General features: G+C 40.2%; 1 protein-coding gene and 1 long non-coding RNA gene across 3 annotated transcripts in view; one reads left to right on the forward strand and one right to left on the reverse strand.

The window, feature by feature from the left end:
* The window catches only part of BBOX1 (gamma-butyrobetaine hydroxylase 1), a 36,168-nt gene that overhangs the window by 15,358 nt on the left and 3,665 nt on the right, over window positions 1-17,145 (forward strand). For both annotated transcript variants that reach the window (XM_081835554.1, XM_081835553.1), the window contains exons 4-5: window positions 8,238-8,436; window positions 14,387-14,492. In XM_081835554.1, the coding sequence (XP_081691680.1) occupies window positions 8,238-8,436; window positions 14,387-14,492 (305 nt within the window). The remainder of the gene's footprint in view (window positions 1-8,237; window positions 8,437-14,386; window positions 14,493-17,145) is intronic.
* On the reverse strand, window positions 12,368-14,359 carry LOC309327597. Its single transcript, XR_014150588.1, has 2 exons — window positions 12,723-14,359; window positions 12,368-12,509 (listed from the first exon to the last, which is right to left on the reverse strand). It is a non-coding gene; the product is annotated as an uncharacterized lncRNA (long non-coding RNA).

The following is a 17,145-nucleotide window of genomic DNA, read 5'->3' on the forward strand; positions in this document are numbered from 1 at the left end:
CCTCCTATCTTTTTCATCTAGTATTTAACCAAGGGACTGCATTGTGCACTTTATTATACACAGAGAGTTGGCTAGGATGTCATCATTATATGAATGTAACATGATTTATATATCACTTAATCAACGAAAACCTCTAGGCAGACTACATAAAATAGTGTTAGTACTGGAAATAAGCAAATTTCTCAGAAAAGTGCAAGGCTGCTGCTCTGGGCAGCGTACACACACATTACGCAGAATTATGCTCCAATTAGTAAACAGATCCCATGCTGTTATTTGGAGGCAGTTCTGCATTCTTGTTTTGCTCAATCCTCAAAACATGGGGGTGGGGAGGACTCAGAGAAAATACATAACACAGGAGCTATTTTGTTACCCAGGCAGAGCTGTTCACAATTCAGAAATCTGGATTTCTCCTGAAAGAGATGAAGAAAACTGCTCCTAAATGTTTTAATTGAATAATATAAACTGCCTCTGTTAGCCTGTACATTTGCACAATGTTCTTGAAATGAGTTCCAGGAAAGGAAATCGTTGCTGAAAGGGATCAGCTTTTTGGAATTTTGCTCTGACTTTATACACAGATGGAAGCTTGAATTATGTAGTTCAAGGGAGATTTTTTTTTTTTTTTTTTTGTAAGATGGAGAGAACCAAACACTTCTTGTCTCTTGGGAGTCATGGGGCCCTTCCTCTCCAGCCTTACAACACTGAATTTTGTCCGCTTACATAAACATAGAAAGAAAGTTACAGTATATTGTGTCTATACCGTCTGTACTGCATACATATGATACTTGGACAATGTAAAGGCATCTAAAAAGATAATAGAGTGGGAGAATCAAATGTCTGAATGCACTCCTCATATGAAAAACTCCCATTACATTCTCTTTTTTTAATGGTTAGACTACTGGGTAAAAGAGTTTTTCTGCTTAATATGCTAGTCTTTGCATGTCTACTTCAATCAATATCAAGCTGATAGTGTCCAGAGGGGAAAACCTTGATATTATCAGTCCATCTAATGAATGACACATTCTTGAGAAATGTGAAAAGCGGTTATAGCTCATTGATAAGTCTATGGTCCATGCAGTCTCCTGGAAAGTGTGTGTTCCTTTTCTTCATAGTACATAGATCTGTTTTTCATCAGCAGTGGTAAAAAAAATAATTTTGAAGGCATGAATGAACACTATTGGACTTCCTTCTGAAATCTAAGCTATTAAAGTTTCCTGCAAATTGTATGAAAAATAAACAGGTTTTTCCCCACTGCAACAATTTGAAGGCTGCTTTGGATGTGAGAAGTAAGCTTGTCAGAGCATTCCTGGCCTGTCTTTTTAGCATTTCTGAGCAACTCCATTGCCACAATTTGTAACCTTCAACCCTGTGCTACAGTAGCAATGTGGAAATTCTACTGATTGTGGTTAAGTAGTGGAAACAATATATGTACCATGATGAAATGGTAGAATAATGAATAATGTGAATGGGGTGGTTTACCAGCAGGGAACGCTGGCATGGAACACAGTCCCTGTTTAGAGCTGCTGCTTAATAGATTTTCAAGCTGCAGCTACTCTTGATTTTTTTTTTTAATGGAATAATGTGCTCTCTTCATTGAAGGAAGGAAAATTGTTGAGATCAAATTCCACAGGCTGATGGATAGACAGGTCTGTTTGAGTATGGGAGAGGGTAATAATCAGGATTAGAATAGCAATCTTTTTTGGGGGGTGGATTAAAAAGCAAAGTGTAAGCTGAGTTGACAAAGCCCTTGGGTGGTATACAATGCCAGTCATTAGATGCTTCATAAGTTAACAGAAACAAAAATTATCAGAACAATAATAAGTGGTGACTGCATATTTATGTGACACTATTTTCCACTTGTTATGCAAATCAGCAGAACAAAGCTAACATAATTGTGTGTTTCTTTGCGAATGCAAACCATATTCCAGAAATCTTTCTTGGCGACAGAAGACGGAATGCCCTTTTAATTTGGCATCTGTTTAAATACTCTGCTTCACCATCTATTGACTTGTGACTGATTAGAGTATGAGATATGCTTTATATGGTGAAACTGGATAAGAGAAGGAAGACAAAAAGACAAAAAGTTTATTGAAAAATGAAGCTTATTTATTCAATATTGAAACGGTATAACACAGGATTCATTAAAGCCATACACTTTATTGAGGATATATCATAATGTACGTATAATGATATGTTTATCTGTTAGTTTACATTTAGTGTAAAGTTATATATTATTACCTTTCAAATGTATTTATGCATATACATACATAAGGACTTCATTTTTTGTAAATTCTTTAATTTCATTGCAGATAATAAACTTTTTAAATATTAATGATTTGGCAACAGTTTGAAGGGTAAAGTCAAATCCAGTCTGTCATTTAGAAAAGCCCTATGGCAGAATAGTGCATAGCTAGGCACAAATGCTGTTTTTCCAGCATTTAAGCATTTTAGAAAACACTTTATTGTTACATCTCATATAGTGTTCTGTGGGACAAAGCTATTCTTTTGGACAGCCAGTTATTTCAACATTTTAGGGAAAGGCATGTTGTACATACTGCTTTGACCTGGTATTTCATAGAATCATAGAATCATAGAGTTGGAAGAGACCACAAGGGCCATCGAGTCCAACCCCCTGCCAAGCAGGAAACACCATCAGAGCACTGAGTTATTTTCAATAAAAGTTGCTGAGTTATTTTCAATAAAAGTGTTTGTAAATCTGAAAGATAATCATCTTTAACGCTTTCCATGCTGGATGGTGAATTTCCATTCTCTAGAAGAATATCTGCAGAATTCTTATGTTCCTATGAACCCTGTCAGCCACTCAGGTGCTATCATGACTTTCTGTTGCATTCAGCCTGTATCTATGGAATTGGTTAACATTTGTCATTTGCCAGATTTTGAAGCGCTTGGCCCATTGAGGCATGCTGTTGAGACATTTTGTTTAGGCTAGCTACAATGGATGTTTATGTGAGCTGCGTTTTTTATTCTTCTCTGCTGTTGGAAAATAGCTGCAGATTCAACTATTATGATTTTTATTGTTGTTGATGTTTGTTCAAGATGTGCACCCATTTAGCAGCCTCCAGTCATTACTGTTCTGCTTTAATCTGGAAGTGGAATTGTAAGTCTGTTTCCTGACTTCTAACCCTTTGCAGCCAAATGGACAGTCCTCTTTCTCCAGCCCCAACTGTTGTTGCTTTTTTGGAAGGGGATGATATAATTTTGTTGTACAATCTTCTTTCAATGCGCTTTCTGTGATGGTTATGCCTGCACTGCCATTGGGGGTGGGGCAGAAAATACAAAAATACAGCAGTATCTGAAGCAGATACAAAAATAATGCTATTTCGAAAAGGAATGAGTAAAGGTTCCTCAAGAGGAAAACAGTTAACTGAGAAGCAAATGGCCAGAGGAATCAATACAGGCCAGAATGACAGTGCAAAAGGTCATCAACACTTGGGATCATAGAGTTAAAAAATGAAGTTGGATTTTCTGAAGTCTGGAAAAATGGAGGAGAAACACATGCGGATTCCCTGTTAAAAATGAGTGAACAAAGCCTGGTATATCACAGTCAGTGCTCAGTGTGGAAGCCTTTCAGTCACCAGTCAAGAAAACTATGCCCCCTTTTATAGAAACATTCTAAGCAATAATACATGAGTGTTAGAAATGTCATAATGGACATAATGATGTAACCACTTCTTCCCTCATTTCCAGGTAGTAATTTTTCATTTTGTAGAGTGCTTGCAAACAAAGAATGGCCAAGAAAATGAATACAACTTTACCCAAGAGTGGTGGTGGTAATAGTAGTAAGGTGAGGTGTTGAAAGACGGAACTGTCTGTGCCATATAGCCAGGCCTACCATCTCTAAACTAGTCTGCTACCCTCGGGTGCAGAGAATAGAAGCTAACCTGTTGTCGGTGTTAAAGTAATATTCAGCTACCAGTTGTCAGTTTCCGTACATGGATTAGAAGAAGAGGCCATCTTGTCCTTCACCTCAGGCTACAAAATGTATTGGGCTGGCCCCTTGTCAGTAGTGGAGAGGACTACAGATCTAAGCCTAACCAACTCTCCTTGTTACAATGGCTTTGTGGAAGAGACTTTGATCCAGCTAAGACTCCATCTCATGGAAGGAGAAAGGAGGTGATTTTCACTCATTCCTCTTTTCCCTGTAGCCACACACGCTCTTCTGGAGGGTCCTCAAGTGCTCTGGAGTAAGTCTTCCAGCAACTGTAGGGAGAAGGTGGAATCTATGAAAATAATTTCCCGTCCCACCAGCGGAAGCATCCCACTGAATGGGGTTCTGCTCCTGGGACCTCAGGAGCCAAATCAAATAAATAAGGGAAGACAAGAAAAACTGGAAAATAAAGCATACAGTGGAACCCATCAATTTTCACAGGACTTATGCATCAGGCAAACACATTTATCTTTTATTGGATTTGCTTTGTAATTTAATTATCACTGTCAGAGTGACTTAATCTGTGAAGCAACTTTCCGTTCCCCTCATGAAGAGCCATTCTTTGTTTATAATGAAGCAACCACGGTTTATTGAGTCCAGCACTAAGCAAAATGTGTGTTGGAGCAGATTTGCTAAGGAATTTAATAAGGTGTGATTACATTTCTCCTCAAGGACCACACTGTGTTTTCTTCATTTTAGGAATATTTTTGGGGGAAATCAGCAACTTGTCAGTCATGCTGCAGCTTCTTAGAAACACAAAGTCAGATAGAAAGATGGTTTGTGTGGATGGTTTACATTAGGATGTGTGCGTTGTGTTTCTTGGACTCTCCCTCTAACAGGCTTAAGCCAGAGGAATCAGACATGCTAGCTGTGGTTGGAAAGTGCAAACCTTGCAAATGGAGAAAATTGTTCTTACTACTTGCAGTCGTCTGCTCGGGGCAGCTTTTGCTGACTACACTGAGATGCATACCTGCCACAAGAAACAGCATGTGAAATAAATAACCAAGTTAACTTTAAAATCTTGAGTACCCACCACTTTTAAGTTTATGGTGGGCTCGAACAACGCCTGCAGAGTTATTGCTGCTGGTCTGTTTTCCCAAACAGAACTTGGATTTAATAGCTACGTTTAATAATTGAACTGGAGACCATTTTCTTCTGCCACAGCATTTGTAGATTTAGGAATGTTCTGCAGAAAAGGTCCAGCCACGTAGTTCAGCTGTGGATTTTCCACTTGTCTGTAGGTTGTCTTCTGAACATGCAAGCGGGGCAGAGAACTGGATTGAGGTTCCAAGGAGGTGGTTTGAGTGCATTGAGGGCTGTTGGGTCTGAGTTTGGGGAAGATCCCAGGGCAGGCAAAGGGCTGAGAGAAGGTCCCTTGCCCCCAGAGCTTAGGAGCCAACTCCTAGGGGCCAAGGTCCCTTTGTCCCCCCCCCCCATAAAATATTTGAGCCCTCCTACCCAAGTTGATGGATTTTGCCATTCAAATGGTATGTATGCACCACATCTTGCGATTGATTGTGCAGGGCAGGCCTTACCTGCCCCTCCCCATATTTTATTCAAGTTGGCGCCCCTGCCCCAGAGCAAGGGGTAGGAGCTGGTGTAGGGAGTGGGAGGAGCCATTCACAGTAGGTTACGAACAACCACTCTGAGTTCTCACAAACTGTAACTTCTCAGTAGCAGTTGGAATGTTAAATGATGTCTTTCCTTGTTGTTTAGTTGAAGGAACTCACAGAATATCCTTAATTATTTAATCTTATTTGGCTTGGCAAGAGGAGAGTGATGATAACAAGCAGATAATATTCCACAAGGTGTTCGTATGTGCAGTGCAAACTCTGCTTTTTACCAGGGGATAATTATTAATTTTGTGATTAGAAAGGTTCAACTTTTAAGCAATTTTAAGCAGATGGTTCTTAGAGCCTTCCATTAGCTTTTCCACATGGCAGCTTGGAATAGCTATTTTAAAAGTGACAGCCATTATCATTTAAGGGTTTTTTCTTTTCTTTCTTAATAATCCTTGAAACACATTTTTTTCATTGTGGATCATCTTTTCAGTGACCAGCTCTGAGATAATCCTTTGGGAAATTTCCATGAATAGTGGGGTTGTTTTAATTAATTTCCTTTTCCTTAGTCTTTCATCTGCTTCAACTAGTTTAACTCAATTTTTTTTTTTACTTTTACAAAAAGCAGAAGACACCATTTTCATCCTTATTATTTTGCACGATATGACAGGGCAAGTGTTCATAAGCCTGGTTATGTGCCACACTCCCCGCCTGATACATATTCAGTAATTGCAAAAGAGAGGTCTATATGCATTCTGATGTATGCTCATAGAGCTTTTCCATGTGCTTGGGGGATCCTGGGCCAATCAGCATTTGCCCTGGGGACAGCCATAATAGTTAAATTAAATGGTCTTGAAAGACCTACATTGGCTCCCAGTACATTTCCAAGCACAATTCAGAGTGCTGGTGCTGACCTTTTAAGCCCTAAACAACCTCAGCCCAGTATACCTGAAGGAGCATCTCCACCCCCATCATCCTCCCTGGACATTGAGGTCCAGCGCTGAGGGCCTTCAGGAGGTTCCCTCACTGTGAGAAGCGAAGTTACAGGGAACCAGGCAGAGGGCCTTTTTGGTAGTGGCGCCTGCCCTGTGGAAGGCCCTCCCATCATTTAGAAGACATCTGAAGGCAGCCCTGTTTAGGGAAGTTTTTAATGACTGATGTTTTAATGTATTTTTAATTTTTGTTGGAAGCAGCCCAGAGTGGCTGGGGAAACCCAGACAGATGGATGGAATATAATTTTCATGTATAAAGAAGGAGGTGGGAGTGCAAGTCAGGGGAGTGAATCGCTCACCTCATACTTTCCCTCCAGTCTGCCATGCAAGCCTTTTCCTCCCAATCAAGATCAGTTCTGGTATCAGAGAAGAGGTGTTTGGGCTTGACAAACCATGAGGAGACTGCACAACGGGAGTGGGGAGAGTCCATGTGCTTTGATTTCGCTGTAAATGGAGAATGGCTTAATCTTCACCCAATGCGTGACTAAAGCAACTATAACTGCCCTGCCATGTCTTAATTTGTCCTTCATTTCTCCTGAAGACCAGTAGGAAATATGCTTCCCCTGTCATAATCTAACTGCTTAGCAATCAAGTAATTGGCAAAGGATGCTTGGCAAGTTTCCTTGGCTACCAGAATTTATTATAGAGAAAAATTTCCAATGAAGTCAAGTCATTTGGGTGGTCTGTATGTACTTATGTGCTGGCACACCCACACACATTGTGCTCATAATTAGCTTGTTTGCTTCTGTTGGGTCTGTGTATCTTTGCTTGCATTATGCTACTGCTGTATAGATAGTTGCAGTAAAGGCTCTTTTCTTCCATTCATGATCCAGTAGCAGTTTTAGACCATCTGATGGTAAACCAAGAATTCCACGGGAAACCTTGAATCATCACATGCATCACTGAAAGTAAAGTAGACATTAATAATAACCCTGGGAAAGTGCATGGGTTTTGCTCCATGTGAGCATAGAAAGAGCATTTCCTGATCAGGTAAAGGGTCCATTTTTAATCCAGCATCCTGTCTGCAACAGTGACAATTCAGTTGCTTTGGGGTGCATATAGGCAGAGCATGAAGACAGGCTCTTTGAGCCCCTGCATTCTCCGTGCTCCAGTAACAGTGGCTGAACCTGGAGCATCTTGCCTCTTAACTTAGTGCTTGAAAACCTTCAACTTGCAAACATCTGAGACAAGACAGATTTGGAGTGCTGTGCACACAAAGAAAAAATATCTTCAGCTAGACTGGATAGGTTTTATTTGGGTGGGTTCAGAACGCAAGAGGTAAATGGCTTGTTAGAATTGCTTTTAAAGCTTGTGTCTGTTTATACAATAGGCAGCATTCTGTACACACAGTAAAAGAGCAAAGTCCTTTCCTGGGAAATGTCCCAGGGGTTACTTTTTGAACTTAGTATCCCCTATACATTAACAATGAGGAACGTTTTCCCCTTTGGCAGACGCAGATGCCCTTCAGAAGCCGTACAAAAAAAGACTGGCTGCATTGTTTTCATGTAAGGCTAACAAAATGCTACAGCGGCACTGTGAGGGGTTGAAAGAGTCCTCTTTTAAGTGGAGTTGTTCAGCTCTGTGTGTCCTGATGATAGACTCCAGTTTGTAATGCTGAAATAAGTAGATCTTATTAATACTTCTCATTAATTAGTACTTATTATTAGTACTTCTCATTAACAATGTAATAATCATTAATACTTCTTTGTGTATTCCCTTTTCTTAATGTGGCTTCTACAGAACGTCAATACTGGGGTTCTGATCTGCAGCTGCCAACTCTGGCCTTTGAAGAGGTCTTGCACGGTGATGAAAGTGCATACAAGTGGCTGGTCACCCTTAAAAGGACAGGGATCGTGCTCTTAACGGGAGCTGCCAGCAGACAGGGAGAGCTGCTTAAACTTGGGCAACGTATTGGATTCCTTCGCCTCACATTTTATGGGTAAGTTAAAGCTTTTACATATGCTTGCTCTTGTCAAATTTATGACCCATATTGCTGCTTGACATCACTCCAGGGGTGGGAGTAGAGAGATATTAATTTATTCTTTTACTATCAATTCAGCATTTTCTTTGCATTAGTGATAGTTATGCAGCCAGATAAATTTATGTGGTGCAAAAGCTTTCCAGCCAGTTGTTTCAAGTATACAATACACTGGCACAGAATGAGTTTGCATTAATTTTTTTCCATAGTGATAGAATCAGTGGTACAAGATTCTAGCAAGATACTTTACAGAGATGATGGAAATGTAAGGTTTTGCATCCTAGTTTCTGTTGTGTACTGTTTCCCCCATTCTATCATCTAATCACAAAACGTTCAACCCGGTTAGAATGATAAAATTACACAAATTTATAGCAGTTCCAGAAATTCAGGGAAATTTATGCAGCAAACCAATGAAATCCTTATTTAAGAGAAGGCCGTTTAGGCCGTAAGGTTACCAAATTTTTTTTTCAATGAATCCGGGGACACTTTTCAACTTCAGTAGGAATGATAGGATTTTGTCAGGGGACTGATTTGTAAATTCAGGGACTGTCCCCGGGAAATGGGGATGTCTGGTAACCTTAGTTTAGGGGCCCATTTAAAGGCCTGCAAAGATAAGGCATTACAAATTTCAGCTGAAATATAGTCTCACAGTCCTGGGGACACCACTGAGAAAGGTCCTGTCCCTTTTGCCTACCAACCTGATTGCATTTACCCAAGTGGGGACATACAAGCAGGGCCTTGAAGATTGAACTTAGAGTGCAGGTAAATGTGTCCTTCAGGTAACCTGGTCCCAAACTGTTTAGGGCTTTAAAGTTCAGCACAGTGCTTTAAATGGGGCCTGGTCCTGAACTGAACCAGCAACTAGTGCAATTAGTTGGCAGGAAGATTCATGGACAATCAAAGAAACATTTCAACATTTCAGTGTGGTATAGTATAGTGTAGTGTAGTGTAGTGTAGTGTAGTGTAGTGTAGTGTAGTATAGTATAGTATAGTATAGTATAGTATAGTATAGTATAGTATAGTATAGTATAGTATAGTATAGTAATGTCTCTTCAATAGCATTGGCTATTCTTCTATAGTTCTCCATGTTGTATTGTTATGATCAGGGATTTTCAATTTTGACAAAAGATCAGAAAAGAGAAAGGCTTCCTTTTGTTGGTGAGGAGATGACAGTTTGTCTCAAATTAGACCTAATATAAATGAGATTACCTGGCAAAAGCAAGCTCACACCTCTCATTGAGTTTGTATACATACTTAAGGTACACATGTAAGAGACACATGTATAATTATAGTTTGCAGATAATTCATGTAGCTGAATTTATACTTTCGGGATGTCCCATGATCATATTCTAACATAGCTGTGTTCTATGATATAAATCAAGCACTGCTAGAAGTTACTTATTTTTGTTTTCCAATCTATATCTTATCAAGAAATTCGGTGGTCGTGAGCAAATATTTATTCTGAAAATGGCCCAGAGAGAAAAGTTTGTGAAACACTGTCCTAAGCTGAAAACTCTCTGTCACACTAGAAAGTGATTGGCATGAAAATGTTATCATTTAGACATTCATAATTCAGACTTGTGGATCCCTAACAGTCTCAACCATTTGGCCTTCTGACCAGTGGCGTAGCGTGGGGGGTGCAGGGGGGGCCGGCCGCACCGGGCGCAACTTCTGGGGTTAGGGCAAATCCACGGGTTAGGGGGCGCAAATCCACGGGTTAGGGGGCGCAAATCACTTGCCTTGCCCCGGGTGCTGACAACCCACGCTACGCCACTGCTTCTGACCCTAAGCCAGGAATGGGGAACATTTGGCTCTCCAAATGTTACTGAACTGCAGTTCCCATCTGCCACAGTTACCATGGCCAATGGCCCAGGAGGATGGGAGTTGTAGTTCAGTAATATCTGGAAGGCGATAGGTTCTCTGCAGCTGCCCTAGCCTATTCAGTTGTCATGGTCTACTTTTTGCCAATCTACAGGCCCTTGTAAGATAGATAAGAAAGGCGTCAAACCATCCTCCCTGAGGAAAGCATTCTACAAACGAGGAGCCACTGCCGCAAAGCCCCATTCTCAGGTTGCCACCCTCCAGGCCTTTTGTGGAGTAGGTACATGAAGAAGGACCTCAGATGATGATCGCAGAGTTACGCTTGCATTAAAAGTTGCACAAATCCTAAGGCAAATCCTGTTGCAACACAATCGCTTGTACAACCATCATTAATATCTACAGTTCTGATGATTGATTCTCTCTGATGACTTGTAAATGGTGTGGAGGGAAGCAGAGGAGAAAAGGCATGCCACATTTGAATGTTACCATCTGTAATTTTGCCATTTCTGTTAGTTAAAGATTTTACTATTTTAGACACAAAATCCAGAACATCGAGGAGAGGGAGCCAAAGAATACCTTTCATGTTTTTCGCCTCTTGGATAATAACAATTCCAGCTAAACATCTCTTTTATTTTTAGCATCTCCTTTTGAGAGTTAACAGTGTGATAAACAACAAATGTCTCTCCCTTCTATGGATGAAGCTATTTAAAATAAACAGAAGAAAGAAAAATACTCCTAAGGCTTGGCTAGAAGAGTCACATTCCTTCCAGAAGCAGCAATGATTTGCTTCCCCCGATAATGTTTTTGTACAAGGCCACATGAATACTGTATTGGTGTATGCAGGGTTGGCTAAGCATAGTGTGGTGTGGATGGAGGGAATAGGGCCATCCAACTCTGATGCTGAGAATAGTGGAGGAGATCCTTCTCTCTCATTAGTCCGTCGCTTGCTAATGAAGAGAGAGGAAGTAAATGTTTCAGCCAAGTACTAAGAGAATGACTGAAGGAAAACAAAATCTTCGTCTTGCTAGGCTGAAATTATCTGGTCACTGACAACAAATAAAATTTGGGATGTTGCCATTTCCAGAATGTATGAAAAAAGAACAGATAATTAGTCCCAGTGGCCCACTAAACAAACATTGACAATGGATATGCACTCTTCTATGGCACATCCCTCCCTGGAAGAGACCCTGATGCTGGGAAAGATGGAGGGCACAAGGAGAAGGGGATGACAGAGGATGAGATGGTTGGACAGTGTTCTCAAAGCTACGAACATGAGTTTGACTAAACTGCGGGAGGCAGTGGAAGACAGAAGTGCCTGGCGTGCTCTGGTCCATGGGGTCATGAAGAGTCGGACATGACTAAATGACTAAACAAAAACAACAATCCACTGTGCAGTTGCTAATCTATAAATTGCATATTTAATTAGGCTGGCAAATTTGTAGAAAGGGAAAGTTTAGCACAGCCAAATTTCAACGTGGATCAAATGAACTGTCTTTTTTAAAAATAAAAAAAGTCAAAGGGGGGAAATTAAATAATTATTTTAAAACATACCCTCCCGATCCATGGAATTGTAGTTAAATTTTACAAGCACTTTAGATACAAGTAATTGTTAGGCCAGAGAACTTGAGTCCCAGACACATGATGAAATCAGAGGCCTGTGTGGATAATAAAAGCTGGTTCTTGGAGATGACTTTGCCCCTCTGCGCCAAAGAAAAGGGACAGAGATAGAAGCCAAACTGTGAAATGTTGCCTTTATAGCCTAGCAGACCCATGGACAACTTTTGCACAGTGGCAGTGCTCCTGTTGCAATTCACCTTTTTTCAGGCCAGCACCAGTTGAAGACCTGTGTTTGATAGCATGCTTAAGCAAAACCCAAGATTTGGGTTCCTAAATTTCAAAAATCAAAACAAGTTGCTATACAATAAATCATACTTGCAAGGAAGATCTGGCTGATCATCTTTAGACAAGAAAAAACAGACTCACAGATACAAAAATAAACTATGATGTATTCTGGAAGCACAATGATACAAATAGGGCAATAAACAAAGCATATCTGTGGGTCTTTCTGCTATTTGTATTTTTTTTTTAACATATAGGACACATTATATATTGCACTTTGTCATTGGTCATCTTGAGAGCCAGTTGATTCTGTGCAGAAGAGGGTGAAAGTACAATAAGTGATGCATTCATGTACCTTCTTGTTGGAGCTACTCCTGTAAGATAGAAAAATAATCATTGTCATCTGTTGCTCACAAAGAGAGAGAGAGAGAGAGAGAGAGAGATCATATGATGCCTAACACAACACTACTAGATGACTTTAAATGATCCTGACTTACAGCACCCAAGATAAGTAGCATTAGGGTACAGAAAAGCAACTGCCTTGGAAGAAAATATCCCCCATATTTACATCTTGGTGTTTCACCCACCATGAACCAGCATTATTCAGCCCTCTAATATGGAGTTTTCCTTTCTCCTTGGGTTCTCCAACCTCTTCCTTCAACTCCTGTATCCTCCATTACTTCATTCCTCTTTTCTTCAAGCATCTTTACTTTGGGTTCCTTGCCTCTTAGTTACAGCTTCCTCTGTTAGTCTTCCAAGTTTGTACTGGGCTGCATTTGATTTTGTATCCCCCAGCATGGGTGTAATGTTCCAGTGCATTAATCGCACGGGATGCAAGCAGATTAAACAAAACAAAAGAAAGCTATCACCCTCTTTAAATAGCTTTCCTCAGAAGCAACCAAGTCACAAGGGTTAAATTTCTTGGGAACCAGTGAATTGTTCTGGAGCCTTTTTAATTAAAGAGGCCAAACATACCATCAAGCCCAGATGACATAATACAAATTGAGCAGGGTGGAAATGTGGTTGAGGTTGTCATATTTCAGAATTGAGCTCACACTCTCTTGAGTACATAATGTACCATACAATCATATGGCATTCCCCATGACATTTAAATAGTCTTGTGACTACCATTCACATCTTTCTAGAATTTCTGCTTGCAGATTTTAGGTCTGACTCAAATCCTTGAACACATAACAACAGATAAATAATAACAGATAAATATTTAGTTGAGGTGTGATATAAAATAAACATTTTCTCTGTTTTCAGTGGGCAATGTCTTGAATATTGGTTCTACACCAAATATATGTTAAATATTTCCTTTTAAATTATTTTCATGAGCTACGACATGGGTTGCATATATTGACAGGCACTTCCTAAACAATGTCTGATCTATGTGTTATGCTTTTGATATTGATGGGATTCCACCACCCAAAGTTTATTTGAACCAGAGAATGTGGTTTTCAGTCTTGGTCTCTGCTTCATATTTTGGCTTCATTGCAATGTGTTGTCGTCTTCTATGTTCCCTTGTATTTCAACCATTTCACCCTGTATAATCTGTCCCTGTTGCCAGCAAAGCCGCTCTTTCTTGTTCATGTTAGTTCATTAATCTTGGGAAATGCAGAGGGAAATAGGGAGCATTAGTTGTGCAGCCTGCTCTTAACTTTGAAGGGGAACGAATGAGATGTGTATATAGCTCAGTATTTATGATTGGCGCATTTGTTTTATCTTGAAAGGCAAGTTTTGTAAAGAAGCCCTTTGATGTCCCAAGCAATATCAAAACTTAAATTTCACTGAAAAATGCAGGGCATCTAGACACTCCAAGTGAGCGCTTATAATGCTTAGAGCTTTGGTGTTTAGACAATCAATTGATTAGATTGATCAAACAGTTTTAACTGCTTAATGAAAATGAATTTATAAGTACTTCCAGAAACAGCATATTGACAAGTGTGATGTTAAAAAGTATTCCCTTCTATGCAAGAGAGACTGAGGAATGTCTCTTCTAACCATGACATTAAATGCGTAAATGCAAATGGGAGCTGCTGGGGAAGTGGTAATTATCAAAATTATAGCTAGCAGGGAAGAGAGCTTTAACCCTTTCCCCTCTTGTCCTGGTTGTTCTAAAACAGTCATCTCATAAAAATGATGACTCGCATTTTATGACGTGCCAATTTTTTTAAGTAGCCAGATTTACAGGTAGATTATTACATTTTTCTCCAACCATTCTGTTTTTTCTTTCTTGTTCATTATAAAGGCCCACATGGCAAGTTCAAGACAAAGCGGACGCGAACAATGTGGCTTACACAACTGAGAAGCTGAGTTTTCATACTGATTACCCTGTTCTTCAGTTTCCACCTGGGGTAAGAGGAAGCAATGTTCCTACATGCAGTGTTGCTGTCTAGTGAGGCAAGGAGAAAACCATCTTATCTGAAAGCTGTGTTTGTCCATGTTTTTTATTTACTTTTCTACCTATCATTATCTTGTAAGCTCAGGCAGAATTTAGTTGTTGAAAAGATCACTTAGCTATTGATCAAGCTGCTGCTCCCTTATTCTCAGTGACCAAAGTTTATTTCCAGATGCTATTCCATCCCACCAGTTCGTCATACAACCTGTCACCCATTATGTTATTCTTTCTGGATTCAGCTTAAGTTGGGTCTCAACAATCTACAAGAGGGACAGACAGCATGAGGCTCCCAGATGTTGAGGGACTAAAACTCTTATCATCCCTTAGCATTGGCCATTTTTGCTGGGGTTATGAAAACTGTAGTCCACCAGCATCTGGAGGTCACTATGTTGGCTACCCATGAGAACCTCAGAAAACAGAAGTTTAGATTCTAAAAAAAAAATATGATTCAGCTTTGTATTATTGGTGTTTTGATGCCATAGTGGGTGATAGATCTTACAAAGTGCGAGAGATGGGGAGACATTTGTAAATAAAATGAGGACAGTATTAATTGCACAATAGCAACAACTACAAGATCTTTTCAAAAGCTGAATCTTCATATGGTCTAAGCCAGTAGTCCTGTATCTATGTTGGAACAGGATTGAGAAGAAGATGGAGCTCTGTGACCGTTTTCAGAGAAGTTTTCAGAGGAACAAGCACCTACATCACTGAACACCGCTTTCCCACTAGGAAAAAGTGAGAGATCTTTAAAGTGGCCTCACGTGACCTTAACCAGGTCCTACAGCCACATGCCAACTGCATACAATCAACATCCAACAGAGTCTTATAATCCCCTGTTGATTGCCAATAAGTCTGAAGAAGTGCAAATTGAAAAGTGTGAATACACCTTCTGGTGGAGCTTATACTAATTCCATTAAGTTCTCTGTGTAGAGACCAGTGTTCCCCAAACTTGGGTCTCCAGCTATTTTGGTACTACAATTCCCGTCATCCCTGATCACTGGTCATGCTAGCTAGGGATGATTTGAGCTGTAGTCCAAAAACAGCTGGAGACCCAAGTTTGGGAAACACTGGTGTAGACCAGTCTTTCACAACCTGGTGTCCCCCAGGGGATCTGATGAGAGTTAAACTCCAATATGAATTTAAGAAATGCAGAAGATGTGATAAGAATGGTGGATCATCAGAGGTGCTGATGGAAGTCCAAAAAGATTGTATAGGAAGTGAAGTTTGGTTATATGTATTCTAATTAATATGTTAAAATTAATTTTAAAAAATTATATATATATAAAAGAGAATTAAACTCCAAAACATCTGGACGGCACCAGGTTGTGAAAGGCTCATGTAGACAAAGCAACTCTCCTAAATCAAAGGCTACTCGGCATTCGCCTGTAGCTTTGAGAAATGTGCAGTGGGGGCAGGACAAATTCCCTTGCCCACAAGAAAGCATCCATTTGTCGAGAAGCAAAGGCATTTCAGTGGAGAACATGGAAAAAACATGTCTGTCCAGTGCTTGAATAACCTACTGAACTTATGACATGGTCACAAAAGCTCTGCCTTTCTGTCTGCATTAGCACAGGCGGGAGATTAATGTGCAGACCACAGATGCTGTCGGAAACTTTTGCTCAAGGCCCTCAGACGATTTGTAGCAATCATGTTATTAATGAATGGAGCAGGCCAGCATCATGTGCTTCTAAAGAGGTGCCAGATCTTTCACTGTGCTACCTTGAAAATTCATTTCAATGCTGTACAAGCGGGTATGGCGTGGAAACAGAGGGGTATCCCTCATGTGAGAAGCTTAGCTCACTGTCTCATGTGCCAAGAATCACACACTGCCATATGATGTTAGCCACAATCTTTTTTCAATTCAGAAATACTTTTAGGAAACAGAAATGGTGTTTTGTTTTGTCTTTTTTTTCATTTTTGGAAGCAATCTGCCATCTACACGCTCTCTCAGTCTGCCTAATTTTACGATGCTATCTGAAATGTTGCCAAAATGTTTTGCAAAGAGTAGGAAAAAGTGACTCCAAAAATATTGTTTTCTCCCGCCCCACCTTCACAACAGTCTTTTTTGGATGGTGGGCTGAGACTCACCAGTGAACCTTGGGCTGCTGCAAGGTGGGCCTCAGGGCCACATCCTGCCCAGTGCCTCCTCACTTGCTTGCCTTGTTCTGCTGTACTTTGGCTTTTTGGCTGAGCCAATGCCAGCACCAGGAACTCCTTGCATACTGAGTACAGCTAGTTGGGAAGGAGGGGAGGAAGGGAGGAAGGGAGGTCTCCCTCCTCTGAGGAGAAAGAAAGGGCCTGAGAAAGTGCTGAAGGAAATTAGAAAGTGACGTAATGTAATAGATATTAACCATTCTTTGGTATGAGTAAAATAATTATGTTATAAATCAATAAACTGGGTGTCAAAAGGAAAGAGGTAAGAAAGAAAAGCAGTTATAGGGGGAAGAAGTGAATGTAAAAGGAATAGGGAGGAGGGATGAAAGAAACTGGCAGCTGGAGGAGGAATAAGTACAAGCTGAGTGTGAAGTCAGAACTGGAGAAGAATTTACAGAAGGTGATTACAGTGGGGTGGGCTCAGAAGGAGAAAAATATATTTTTAAAAACCCTTC

Source organism: Podarcis erhardii (genome assembly GCF_964252035.2).
Source record: "Podarcis erhardii genome assembly, chromosome: 1".
Classification (NCBI taxonomy): domain Eukaryota; kingdom Metazoa; phylum Chordata; class Lepidosauria; order Squamata; family Lacertidae; genus Podarcis; species Podarcis erhardii.